At 33.2% G+C, this 15007-nt stretch overlaps 1 protein-coding gene across 8 annotated transcripts in view; it reads left to right on the top strand.

The window, feature by feature from the left end:
* Nucleotides 1-15007, top strand: part of EYA1 (EYA transcriptional coactivator and phosphatase 1) — a 340778-nt gene that overhangs the window by 237662 nt on the left and 88109 nt on the right. For all 8 annotated transcript variants that reach the window (XM_074386773.1, XM_074386775.1, XM_074386774.1 and 5 more), the window contains 2 exons: nt 3737-3819; nt 4230-4416. In XM_074386773.1, the coding sequence (XP_074242874.1) occupies nt 3737-3819; nt 4230-4416 (270 nt within the window). The remainder of the gene's footprint in view (nt 1-3736; nt 3820-4229; nt 4417-15007) is intronic.

Raw genomic sequence — 15007 nt, 5'->3', positions numbered from 1 at the left:
TTATTTACAGGAACTTCAAAGTTTTTTTGTTGTTATCCTGTTTTGTAGGAGAAGGATTAGTTTACATATAATTAGTATTTGTTAATTTACAGGTCAATTTGTAATTGGCTTAAAATACTGATTAGTAAAGTCATGGATGTGTGTGTATGTATATATATCACACGTACGTACATCACAGAGATTGATACACACACACCTCATGGAGATAGATGGACAGATGATAGATGGATTGATTCAGCAACCCAAGTTTAGTGGGAAAGACAAGAGAATGGGGATTCAGGGAGGCTTTTCTGAGGAAGGGGGTTCCAAGTTCTGCAGAATTGTAAAGTGTAATCAGTGTTAACCAGGATTTGACAGGAGGAAGTAGGAGCTGTACGGAGTAACATTAGAAAGTCTGCATGTTGGTTTACTAGTGTTAGGGTGGAATGTATGTCTGGGTACATTGGAGTCACCGTTGCTGTGAAGAGAGCAAAGAAGTTCAAATGTAAACTGGATTTAGACCAACTAAGGTCTAATACATAAACCCTAGTCAGCAGTTTGAATTTTATTCTGGGGCAACGGGGAGCCATTAAAGGTTACTTTTTTAAGCAGGGGAGTGACAAGATCAGTGATGCACATTAGAGAGTCTACTGACTTTGCGAGAACGTGCTGGACAGTACCCAGAGATGGGTAAAGAAACCCATGGAGGAGGCAGTTGCAGAAGTCCCCTGCTGTGGCCTGGTCTGAGTTCGCAGCTCTGTTTGCCTAAGTCCTATGCGAAGGCAGGTGGAGTGGTCCTGCGAACTTGATTCTGGTAGTGAAAAATTAACATTGCCTGAGCCTGATTCTCTAATATGTACACCTCTCTCTAAAGTAACTTAGATCCTTTTGGAAGTTGCATTAAGTCTCCAGAGCCACTGGGGTGCCATTAAACTCCTGTTTCGGCATACTAAATGGAATGGAATCTTAGCCTGCAGTCAGCCAGCAAATGAGTATAACTTATGTTGAATTCCAGCTAATGTACAGTCTTGGAAGTAGCATGTAGTCTGGAAAGTCACTTGGGTGCCATTTGGAGTACTGAACTGTGATTTACTTGGTCATACCCTAGTGGCCTGTGTGTGCCAATATAGCTTCCATGGTCTTTTCTACTTCATTTCAGGGGATAACTTATGGAATGAAAACATCCATTTTAAAAATATATTTTCTATATCTTACTCATTTTCTTGGTGGATAGGGATTATTGAGGTCAGTATTTATTGCTCAAAAATGTGTCATTTGAATGAAAATAGTAAGTTGTAACCTAAAAATGTGTAGTTCAAATGAAAGTAACGGATCATAACCCAAGGTAATTTTCCCTCTTAAATGCATGTCATAAAGTTTTTTTTTTAAAGCATTGATATCCACACCTTTATCCGAAAGTCATTTAAAATTCTTTAACAAGGAATTTTTAAATGTTCATCATGTAAAGTTTGCTTTGTATATATCAATAATAAATTGTTCATTGATATGCACATATATAAAGAGTGAGTCATACTCCCAGAAGGAACAATGTTTAAAAAAAACAAAAACTGATATTCTGATAAGCCCTAAGCCCTGTGAGGTCTGAGACAATGTCTTAGTCATGCTTTTATCCCCATGTAATTGTCACCGTGAGCCTGGCATTGAATACATGTTTCATTAGTATGTGATTACCACATGAAAATCAACATTAATATGTGAAGCCTGTCTATGGATGGCTAATCGTGGTGATAGCTATTAGCAGTGTGAAAGCTTTCTGCCTATCTGAGATAGGTGTTTTGGGCACTTAGAACAATTGTCATTCCTGAAATGTACAAATGAAGGAACCTCAAATAGAGTCTGTGTGATAACTCAATTTGACAATATTTACGAACTAGATTCCCTCTTAATAAAAATAATTATTGGCTTAAGCTTTTGAAGTTCATAGATGCTTAATCAGTAAATAGGAATAGAATTTTAGATATGTAAAGAGACTAAGTCATATTTATCTAATTTGGTAAAGTAAAAAGATGGAAAAGATATATAGATAGAGAATTTTAGAAGTGCTTGCTGGAATAAGCCATAATGTGTCTAACATTTATGTGATATTGTAGAGTGTCCATTATGCTTTCCAAAACATTACCTCATCTGATCTGTTAGGAACGCTGCAAAGTAGAGTTTCTGCAGATAAGGAAATTACGTTTTAGAGTGGCTGGGAGGCCTGTCCAAAGTCCAAACAGCTCATAAATGATGAACTGGAAACTCTGTTTTCTGACTCTTAAACCAATACTTAAATGGTTCAGTAGCAAGTAAATAATTGGCGTATACTACCACCAGAAACCATCTGAATAGTGAGTTCAGGTTGAAGAGATTCCTCCTTGAACTGCCAACACATTTATGGCCTACACCATTCATCTGCCATAAAACTGTAACTTTTTTAAAAAAAAATGGCTTTTATTTCCAATTATAGAAGCAACATAGGTTCCAAACAGACATTTAAAAAATGTGCATTGGCTTAATGAATGCTATTTGATGTGTGGTCATACATCAAATCCTTTAGAGATCGCATTTCTGAGATTTTTGTGCTTCTTGAAAATTTGTTATACTTGAAAAAAATATTTTAAATGAGATCATCAGCAATATTTTTTATTTCAGTTTTTACTTTCACAAAATAATATGAAAAGTTTTCTCATGTCATTGATCATTATAATACCATTTTAACAGCTTCATAGTATTCTATTTTCTGAATAATACCTGTTAAGGACTTGGAGCTGCTTTCCTAGGTTTTCTTATTAGAAGCAACACTCAAGAACGTCTTTGCTATCTCTTTGTATAACTCCGTAATTTTTTGTCATAGAGTAAATGCCTGAAATAAAATTGCTGGGTTAAATGGCATACAAAATTACTCAATCATAAGCCAAATAGACAAACAGAAAGATTGCACCTATTTAAATTCCCATTTTGCAGTGTATGGATGCCATTTTTTATATATTTGCTAATCCCTGGTATTCTTTAAAAAATCTTTGCCAATATGATTATCAATGGTAACATATTTTTGTTTTGCATAACTTAGTAATAAAGTAGTAAATCATGTGCAAGAGGGAACTCAGCTTTGCTCTCATGTTGTGTCTTAAACAGTGCCTATTGTTCATTGTTTAACAATGTGGACATTAACAGATAAAACATGATCTTGACAGCACATGTAATAGATAAAACATTAATCATATTCCTCTTTCATCTTTGTTGTATCAAAGTTTTCAAGTGCTGCCATTCATTCTTTTGTGAAATGAAATGGCTTTTTCAGTGGGCCATTTTAATGGCCATGTGATACAAGTCTGAAAGCATTTTAAGTTCTTGGAAGTATTATCATAGTTTTTGAGCTAGCAAGAGCCTTAGAGATCATCTAATCTGACTCCATCATTTTACATTATGTGTATTTAATATAAAGACAAGAAAAATCTTGGTGTGTTTTGTAAATTGAAAAGTTCAGTGTCTTATGCTTTACATAAATGTATAATTTTGCCCTTTGTCTATATAAGTTACTAACGTCCTTGGAAATTTAAACCTCTTTGTTTTTTAACTTTTTAGTGAAAATGAAATCATCAACCATGTTAAGAAAACTAAATTTTAGCCATGACAGTGGATTCTAGTGTTGAAGATAATCCAAATACCAATTCTGCCTTACCTAAATGCTATTTTCCTGTAGCCACATTATTCCATGTAGCCTGTTGTAACCATATTTCTTTTCATTTTGTTTTAGGTAGCAGTTTTACAACATCATCAGGATTATATACAGGAAATAATTCACTCACAAATTCATCTGGATTTAACAGTTCACAGCAGGTAACTTAAAAAGCCAGTTTAACTTCTGAAAAATATTTTTAAATGTGACATGATTTTTCTTACATAAAGAAAGATCTGTTTATTTTATAAGTGAGAGCTTTCCTAAGGCATTCAGTAGTCTTCTTTTAAAATTTACTTTAGCAGTCTTTTATGGTGAATTCTTTGGTTTTTAGATTGGTTTAATTTTACCTACTATTTCATCATAGAAGACCGAAAATATGAAAAATGTATATAATCTTACATTAAATTTGTTGGCAACTCTGAGCTCTTTAGTTAATGTGTACTTGTATGCCCCACTGTGTGAATTCAGAAAAGGCTCAGAAACCCAGACATCTTTAGTTACACTTTGATATATAAGAGATAAGCAGCACTATTTTGATAGACAATTCTTGTCTGGTTTGATTTGGTAGGACTATCCGTCTTATCCCAGTTTTGGCCAGGGGCAGTACGCACAGTATTATAACAGCTCACCGTATCCAGCACATTATATGACCAGCAGCAACACCAGCCCAACGACACCATCCACCAATGCCACTTACCAGCTTCAAGAACCACCATCTGGCATCACCAGCCAAGCAGTTACAGATCCCACAGCAGGTAATTATGTGAATATTATTAATCCTGCAGGTGATATTTTCAATAATTTCAATGCATTTTTCTACAGTCATATATTCATGCAGTGGTGGCAAAATTTTGGCGGCTTTTGGTAAAGACTAAATATAAGTCAAGCAGCATGACTGTGGCATTAAATTCATTTTATTTTTTTTGCTTGAAATTTTAAAATAAAGTATATAAACATCAAAAGGCATGTGAAATAGATTTTATTTGTAAATAATACTCAATTTTTAAGATACATGTAGCTCCTGAGATTTATAATTATAAATGCTTAGCTATAACTATAATTTGTTGACACCACATTGAGTATGAAAATAAATGGCAATGCCTAGAAGTTAGTGTTTACCATTATTCAATATTTAATGTTATTCATCAAAGTAATATATTGCTGATAGTTAAAAAAAAAAATCAAAAGTGAGCCTCTGCTTTCCCACATTAGCCTGCTGTGAATTTCATGACAATGTGTCATGAGTGTGGCCATTTGTTATACTTTTGCACAACCATTGCTGGTCTCTTTCAAATGCCAGCCTCTCCATGTGGAGATCTTCATGCCTGATGTCTTTGATACCTCTTCCCCTCATTGATTCTTTCTTTCTAGAACTCTTAATGGTGTCTGCTTAATTTCCTGAATTGGTCTTTACTTAATGTTTCCTGTACTTTCTCATAATTCTCACCTCCTTGCCTTAAATTGTTAAAAATGTAATCATATCTTTCATGGATTACAAAATAAGCTATTATCCTCAAAGAGTTAAACTTTTCTTCCTCTTACCTGTTTCGACAGGAATGGTCTTAACATTGAAAAAATTACCTCTCTGATGTTATAATCATAGTGTTCATTCTAGGTTATCCTAAATTATGAAAAAAAGTCTTGTGTAATAAATGCTAATTTAATTTCAGAATATAGAATTATATTTTAAATATTAATGGGTAATTTTTCCCCCAAAAATCTTCCAAATTTTTCATATTCCACCTTTTCTCCCTTTTTAAAAGAAATGTACGTAGACATTGCTTTATTCTAGAGTTTCATCATTCTTGTCTTTCAGTTAACTCCAAGTGCTCATTATTTCTGCTGCATATTTTAACTTTAAATATTTTTGTCCTTGATAATTATGTTTCATGTATCTTTATTTTCCAAAAACTAAATTGATATTATATTCCTTACTCAGTTTACATGTGTACATACAGTGTTCATAGAACTGAATATACATGTATCTCTCTTCCTTTAATTAGATTTCACATCCATATAATCACACTGAAGATAAATTTTATTATAGAATGCATAGAATTTATTGTAGGAGTTTTTATAGAATTCTCTCTACTTACATAAACTTCATATATGTATCATAAGGAAAGGTAATGGCTTGTCCCAACTTTAGGGAGTTCCTGTCTTTTCATTTGAACCGTCTGTGTCATGCAAGCTTCTTGAGAACTAAAAGGAGTTTTGAAATGAGGATCATTATGTGAATGAAATGTAGCAAACCTCTTAGGGTCTAGAGAGTCACAGAATGAGAAAAGGAGACAGCAGAATAATTTTATTTAATTCATGACATTTTGGCTGTGAAGACTATATTATAAATAAACTGGTGAAGACTTAATTGTGTTTCCTAAATTAAGATTGATAAGAGCTTTTTTGAAAAGGCCATTTGGTCAGATATAAGTGTTTGTCTCCGAAGCCAGACATTGTTCTAAGTGAGTTTCTTCCCTAAAAATGATGCTATTTGAAAAAATAGGGATGGTGGACTACAAAGCCAGGCCACGTGGAAAACAATCTAATTTCAAAATATGTCCATAATTTTAAGAGTGAATGATGTATTTTAGCTTGTATTGTAAAAGTAAAAGTGCTTAGTGTTTTAGGTGTTTATTTTAATATCATTATCTTATGGGAAAAGACTAGGAATGATTTGAACCCAGGAAAAAAAATAATACTTTTCAGATTTCTTATACATACCTCTTCCAACTAAAGCAATTATGTCTGGATCAGCCTTTCTTGTGTTGCATAATTAGAAATGGAAAGTTCACTGAGTTTTCAGATTGAAAAAGAAATGGTTTTCTTCAAAAGGTCAAGGAAGACCTAGTCTGGGTATGTTGCTGTCATTCTTTAATTTGTGATAAGATCACAGATTCAGCCTAAGGTTTTTGGCATTAACTTGCCTTTCTTCTTAGTAGTCATAAATAAAAGAATATTTTTCTTGATGAAAAGGAAGTTTTGATGGTAAAGTACATAAAATGGAAGAATTTATTAAACTAAAGAATTAGAAATGATTTATTGAAAACAATTTCTGTTTTGAGGTAGAATTTTTTAAACGGTTAAAATAATGTCTCTTTTTGTTGGAATAATTTTGGGTCTTTTTTTTTCTTTTAAGTCTATTGGGTTTAAAGTTAGTATTTTATAATACTGGAGAGTTAGACTGTAGTCATTTTCTTATCCTATGTATGACCTGGTTTCTGCCTTTCAATTTCATTATATTAGGCAGTAGAGACAAATCTAGGACATGTGATATCCTCTCATGCTTCATGATTTTTTGTTCCTGCATTGTTCTTAGAATTGTTATGTCATAATGGACATATAAAGATAATCTTGTAAGGATTTTTCAGGGCAAACATTTAAGGACTTATCTGTGGGGTTTTCTTGTACCTTTTTAAAGTTACTTTTTAAGTCTATAATGGTATGCAGTAGTACTTGTAAACATGCAATTCCTCATGAATTTTGAGTTCAAAATTATTTTAAAGTGTTTATAATGAAATATTCAGAATGAATGAGAGTTCCTGTTGCTCCATATTCTTGTCAGCATTTGGTGTTGTCATTGTTTTCTATTTTGGCCATTCTAATGGAGGAGTAGTGCTACCATGTTGTTTTAATTTGTTTCTAATGGCATATGATGTGAAGCATATTTTCATATGTTTATTTGCCATCTGTATGTCTTTTTTGGTGAGCTGTCTGTTCAGGTATTTTGCCCACTTCTTAAACAGATTGTTTGTTTTCTTATTGTTGAGTTTTAGTAGTTCTTTGTTTATTTTGATACACATCTTTTATCAGATATGTGTTTTACAAATATTTTCTCCCAGTCTGTGGATTGTCTTTTCTCTTAACAGTGTCTTTTGCTCACATCTGTAATCCCACCACTTTGGGAGGCTGAGGTGGGCAGATCTTGAGGTCAGGAGTTCAAGACCAGCCTGACCAACATAGGGAAACACTGTCTCTTCTAAAAATACAAAAATTGACCGGGTGTGGTATCACACTCCTGTAATCCCAGCTACTTAGGAGACTGAGGCAGGAGAATTGCTTGAACCCAGGAGGCAGAGGTTGAAGTGAGCTAAGATTGTGCCATTGCACTTCAGCCTGGGTGACAGAGTGAGACTAAGTATAAAAAAAAAATAGTAGAAGTTTTTAATTTTATTAAAGTCCAGTTTATCAGCTTTTCCCTCATGGATCATGCCTTTGCTCCTGTATCTAAAAACTTATTGCCAAAACCAAGGTCATCTAGATTTTCTCCTGTGTTACTATCTAGAGGTTTCATAATTTTGCATTTTACATTTAGGTCTCTGATCCATCTTGAATAAATTTTTGTAAAAGTGTAAGGTCAGGGTCTAGATTCATTTTTTTTGCATATGTATGTGCAGTGGCTCCAGCTTAATTTTTGAAATATTATCTTTTCTCCATTTTGTTGTCTTTGTTTCTTTCTCAAAGATTACTTAACTGTATTTAAGTGGGTCTATTTCAGGGCTCTCTCTTCTGTTCCTTTGATCCATTTGTCTATTTTTTTTTTTAACAATACCACTCTGTCTTGATTAGTATAGCTTTATCATAAGTCCTAAAGTCAGACAGTGTCTGTCTTCCAACCTTTTTCTTCTTCTTCAGTGTTGTGTTGACTATTCTGAGTCTTTTGTCTCTTCATATAATCTTTAGAATTAATTTGTCAGTATCCGCAAAGTAAATTTTGGGGATTTTGGCTGGAATCATATTGATTTCATAGATCAAATTGGGACAAACTAATGTCTTGACAATATTGAATCTATCCATGTGCCTGGAATATCTCTCCATTTATTTATGTCTTCTTTGATATCTTCTATAGTTTTTCTCATGTAGCGTTTATATATAATTTTTAGAGTTATATCTAAGTATTTCTCTCTCAGTCTCTCTCTCTCTCTCTCTCTCTCTCTCTCTCTCTCTCTCATGTTGATGGACATAGTGGTGTGTTTTTAATTTCAAATTCCAACTGCTCATTGCTTGTGTATAGGAAGGCATTTGATTTTATTGATTATGTTATATCCTGGAACCTTCCTCATTGGTTTCAGGAGTTGTTTTCTGTTTGGTTTTAGGGATGAGTATTTGTTGATTTTTTAAAAACTATTTTCTAGATAGACAGTCATGTTTTCTGTGAATATAGACAGTTTTATGTCTTCCTTCACAATCTGTATACCTTTTATTTTCTTATTGCATTAGTAGGGACTTCTAGTACAATGTTGAGCAGGAGTGATAGAGGGAACATTTTTGCTTTGTTCTTTATCTTAGGAAGAAAACATCTAGTTTCTTGACATATTAAGTATGATGTTAGCTGTAAGTTGTTTTTTGATATTCTTTGTCAACTTTAGGAAGCTCTCCCCTTTCCTAGATTACTGACAGTTTTTATTATGAACGGGTATTGGATTTTGTCAAATGCTTTTTATGCATCTGTTGATTTGATTATATGGTTTTAGTTCATTAGTCCATTGATGTGATGGATTACATTAATTTTCAAATGTTGAACTAGGCTTATATATCTGGAATTAATCCTACTTGGTCATAACATATAATTCTTTTTATGTGTTGTCGGATTCAGTTTACTAATGTTTTGTTGAGGATCTTTGCATCTATGTTCATGAGAAATAATAGTCTAGTTTTCATATCTTGTAATGCCTTTATCTCATTTCAGTATTAGGGTATGCTGGCCTCACTGATGAAATTTAAAAATGCTCCCTCTGCTTCTGTTTTCTGAAACAGATTGTAGAGAATTGAAATTTTTTTTTCCTTAAATATTTGATGGAATTTACCAGGGAACCCATCTGAGTCTAATGCTTTGTGCTTTCTGTTTTGAAAGATTAATTGTTGACTCACTTTCCTTAATAGATACAGGCCTATTCATATTATCTATTTTTCCTTCTGTGAGTTTAGGTAGACTGTATCTTTCAAGGAATTGGTCCATTGCATCTAAGTTTATCTAATTTGTGGGCATAGAATTGTTCGTAACAGTCCTTTATAATCCTTTTAATGTTCATGGGATTGCCAATGATGGCTGTCTTTCATTTCTGATATTAGTAATTTGTATATGCTCTCTTTTTATTTAGGTTAGCCTACCTAGAGGTTTATCAATATTATTGGTATTCTCAAAGAGCCAGTTTTATTGATTTTCTCTGTTGTTTTCCTGCTTTTAATTTTATTGACTTCTCTGATTTTCACTATTTCATTATTTTTTTCTGCTTGCTTTTGAGTTTTGCTTTTCTTTTTATAGTTTCTTAAGACTGAAGATCAGATGATTGATTTTGGATCTTTCTTTTCTAATATATGTGCTCAATGCTGTTAATTTTCTCCTGAGCACTGTTTTTGTGGCATTTCACAAAATTCAATGGGTTCTTCTTTCTCATTTTCATTTACTACACAGTATTTTACTTCTTATTTTTATTTTCATTACCATTGGAATCCTCCCTTTTAATGAGATATATTTATAAATATTTTATTGGAGAAAAATCTTAGAAATGTGATAGTTTACAGTAAATATCATTAGTTAGAGTTACCCAGATATTCACATCCACAAATTAAATGGCTGTCTGATTTAAAAATATGTGTAATTTCTGAGAAGAAGGGTATTCCATGGTAAATTCAAATTTCCCTCTCTATAAAATCAAATTTTGATTAGAATCAAATAGTTTTTTTTTTGCCCAATCAAAGATTGTGAGACAGTGTCACAACTGAATTCATGATTACTTTAAATAATAAATTATGGATTTCAGTCACTTTTATTATTTTTAAAAAGCAATCCTTTACAAAGCCCATGTTTTTACTCTGTGTTCAAAATAGAGGTAGGAAATGTTTTTACTCTGTGTTCAAAATAGAGGTAGGAAAAATAAATTTGAAGATGTTTTCCTTTTGTGCTAATATCTACACTAGCATTTTATCCCCTAGTCAGTGAGGTATAGAGTAAGTTATCATCTTGTAGTGATCCCCAAAAGCTTACGTCATATTACTACTGATATAACTAAATATATTATTTCAAAATAGTGATAAAAATAGTTTGAGTATTATTATGAAAAAAATGTTAATTGACTTTTCTCAAAAGAGCACTTAAACCATTCTTGTAAAGATATTTATTATATAATTCATGTGTATAATCAAAATATAAACCATAATCTATAATCCAGTTACTGTGCTGTACTTAAATAATTTGGCTTGAAAACATATTTTTATCCCAAATCTCTTAGAATATCTCATAATTATGATAGCTATCATCACAATACATAATAAAATACAATCAAACACACGTGTGTTTAGAGTTCTACATTCATTACCACATGTAATCTTACAATATACCATATACCATGACATAGGTATTATTTATTCCCATTTTACAGATGAGGAAAATGAGGCACATCACTCTTAAATGCTTAATAAATGTAAAGTATTATTAAGTTAATCAAGAATGTTGTGGGTAAATTCCTACAAAAGCACTACTTACAATATTATATTTTTTAAATAATACAAATACAAAGCAGTAAGGGACAAAAGGTGAATGGTGAATACAACATTTTAGATTAATGTGAAATAAAAGCTAATTAGTTATTAGGAATAAGCTTTAGTATGAATGCCTTAGAAAAGTTTGTTTTTCAAAGGATTTGTTCATTTGAATTTCTTACCGACAACCTGATGTTGAAATCTACCTTCACGTGCGCTGATCGATGCAGACAATTTACTGGTTAAGGTGATGGACAGGAATCTTGCCAATATTGAATTTCAAGTGACAGAGGAAAAATCAGTATAAGAGGGAATTCAATATGCATGGGAAACCATTTGTTCCCTCTGCTTCTTTGATCTGTGCCAAGGCACAAGAAAGTAGAGCAAAGTGCCTGAAAACGAGGGGAATGTTCTTGTGCAAAGTTGCAGAACTCGGAGCCCTCAGAGGAGCTCAGTATGACAGGATAAAAAACTGAACTCCTGGCTATCTTCTGTGTCATGCAGGATATTTGGGTTTCATCTGTAGTCCATAATATGCTTATGTCTGTCCATTGTGGAAATGATCGTGAGGCTTGCAATAGCAAGCATCTTGATGCCTCCATTTTGCCAAGTGAACAGTTTAGAAAATCTGCGGGCCATACTTGCTCATTTTCACAGATGCCTTGTGGACTCTGGAGAAGTTTGCAATTTGTTCGGCTAAAAAATAAACTATTTCAGCAAAACAATTTTAACTAATGTTTTGGAAACATTTGTCGACAAAACAAATATTTGTATCTAAAATAGCCAGGCTACTAAGATGTGAGAAAAGAAAACAGATGTTTGTTTTGGGTTATTGGGTTTGTTTGTCTTGATGACATTTGTTTTCATTCTTTCTTTCTTTCTTTTTCTTTCTTTCTTTCTTTCTTCTTTCTTTCTTTCCTTCCTTCTTTCCTTCCTTCTTCCTTCTTTCTTTCTTTTCCCCAAAGGATCTACAGTGGTATAATGAGATTATAAAATTCATGAAAATAAAGTTCACTCTTTGTTTTATATTGTGAGGAATGTTATAAAAATAAGTTTTGTTACCTGTGAATTTTGGGAAAAAATTTAGAAAGCCTTCTAAGCACTTACTCTTTTTGTGCCTCATTACTGGTTTCCCTAATTTTTTCAATTACTTACCCATATGTCAGGATTCCTTATAGAGTCAGTTTTAGTACATTGCATTTTAATATGTAATTCTTTTATATATTTATACATAACATGATTTGTATATTAAAACAAGAATGCATATAATACTGAGCTAATTAAATTAGTTTAACCTTCTCAAACATGTATTTTTTATCTTCTTTTGTAATTAATTGATTCATTATTTGAAAAACTATTAAGTATTAAGTGTCCTATGGGACCAACACAAATCAGTGTAATAAGTGCTCATGTTTAGGTTGGAGGACATCGGCATTTACTGATTCTGTTTTTAAATTGGAGTTGGTTGTAAAGAGGACAAAGCTATAAGTGTTTGCCATTCCTTCACCTAATTTAATTGCGATTGCATCGTTTAGTAAGTGGCTTTTGGATTAAGTTTTAAATAAAGGTAGAATTGATGGATTAATGGGGCCACCAATGTTATTTCTGTGTTGATAGTAAAAAAATATATTGTTTGATGAATATTTTTAAATTTACAGAATAGTAATAAATGAACATGGGACAAACTTATAAAGGCACAGATGTGTTTACAGAGAATAAACCTCTCTTCATGTTCTGTACCTAGCCCCTTAGTTTCCTTCAGCAATGTTTCAAGGATATTCTTTGCTTATATAAACATACACTTAACAACTGTCCCCAGCCTCTCTTTTTTCCATGTTCAAGTCTGTTTAGCTTTTTTGTCCTTCACAAAGAATAGAGTACTACCCATACTGTTACACACCTTACTTTTTCACTAGACAAAATACAGAGAAAATTTCAATAAGTATTTTCATTGTGGCTTATATATAGAGAGAGATTTAACAGTGGCTAATATTTCTTGTACACTTACTAGTGCCAGGTACTGTTCTAAGCACTGTTCATTCATTAACTTAGATAATTCCCACCCAGCTCTATGAGATAGAGTTGTGTCGTCATTGTTCCCATTTTACAGATGGGAAAACTAAGGAAAGGTCAGTGACAATACTGAAATGAAACCTCTGGAAGCTTGACTTCAAACTTGAGTTTTTAATCAGTAGAGCATGCTGCTGCTTGAAACCAGTGTCTGAAGTTTCAAAGGAGCAGAAAAATGAAAATGTAAACAGAAAGTCCTAAAAGTAGTAGCTGTGTAGTAATCATTTCCTTTAATCAGCACTCAGCAAAGGCATATATTATGAGATATTCAGTTAAATAAGTGTTAAATGTCTGAATGAGCTGTACTTGCTGATAAAATAATTTAGGTCTGAAATTATAGGGAAGAGGTATGTAGCATATTTTGGGTTATTATGTCATAAGTGTTCACTGAATTATAAAAGCAGTTTGTGGGTATCTTGGCTAATCCAACAGCTAATCTCTCCTGTTTTCTCTCATCTTCCACTTTCCTGAATCCGTTCACCCCCTGTTTCCCCTTTATCCTATTTAATAGTCACCTGTCATGGACCTGCTCTTAGAGAACAACTTGCCACATCTATTTATCATTTCCCTCCCTTTCCTTCCAGGGACCTGTCTACATCTTGTCCTCCATTTTTTTTTCATCTTTCTAAAAAAATTAAATATCTCAAATCGCAGCTTGTGGATGACGAGCACTAAGTATAGGGATGGTGATGATTGTATCAAGTAAAAGGGAAGCCATTCATTTTAAACTGAAAGCGGGCAGCTGAATCCAATACCTTCTAACACTTTTAAAAATACTTATCTCACTCCAGAAACTTCAGGGACCTCTTCATTCATCTTAATTTCATTTTCTTCATTACCATTATTTAAGATAGGTTTTACTATTTTTCACTTTTATATGACTGCTGATATATAAGGATATAATTCTCTACTATTTTGCATTATGTATGTGCAGTATTTCACCTGGATTATTGATGTCTGCTATTGTTTCTGGAAATGATGTCTGCTATTGTTTCTGTGAGAAAATAGCTTCTAAATTTCAAACAATTGATTTAAACATATTTAGAACATAGCCTATTTGTAAATGGACAACTCTCTTATATCTATAAATCCACTTGTGTAACCTTAGCATAAAGCAGCTGGGCAATAGGGAAGCTTTTAATTTTCGGTTAGCATTGACTGTATAAATTCTTTTGCCAATGACATAAATAAGGAATCCAGAAAGATTAAATTTTTCCTCAGCATCACAGCCTGCCATTGGTGACGTCTCTTAACAGTGCACTAGAGTGGCAGCCTTGGGAAACAGAAGGGTGTGGTGTGGCTTTTCCCGTACTTCCCTGGGTAGCACAACTGTCTCCCGAAGATGGAGATGGATATACTTTTTTTCTGTAATGAATTCCCAGGTAGGAGCAGTTAGGGATACAAGGTATCAGCTTTCAAGTTATTGGAGTCTCTCTACTTTAAACCTTTTCTGGTATTTTGATATTACAGCACTCACTGAGGATTGAATGTAATGTCCACTGCTTCCCAGTTATACCTGGCTAGGGCTGGGTACCACTCTCTACCTGTGCTTCCCCTCACTCCCACCCTGCCCGAGAATATCTATGAATGTCTCTTGACTACCACTCTTCCTTTGAATACAATTAGGAGAAACCAGAGTAGGGGCTAGGGATTTGGAATTGGGCTAACCTGGGATTGAATTCAGGTTCTGTCGTTCACTTGGGCAGGCCACTTAGCTCCTTTTGTATTATTTCTCTGTGGAATGAGCATAATACCTCTCTCGTGTATGGGATGACTGTGAGGATGAAATGATGTAAG

This window comes from Saimiri boliviensis, chromosome 15, assembly GCF_048565385.1.
Source record: "Saimiri boliviensis isolate mSaiBol1 chromosome 15, mSaiBol1.pri, whole genome shotgun sequence".
Taxonomy (NCBI): Eukaryota; Metazoa; Chordata; class Mammalia; order Primates; family Cebidae; genus Saimiri; species Saimiri boliviensis.
The sequence above is the reverse complement of the archived record's forward strand: the minus strand, read 5'-3'. Positions and strand labels throughout refer to the sequence as shown.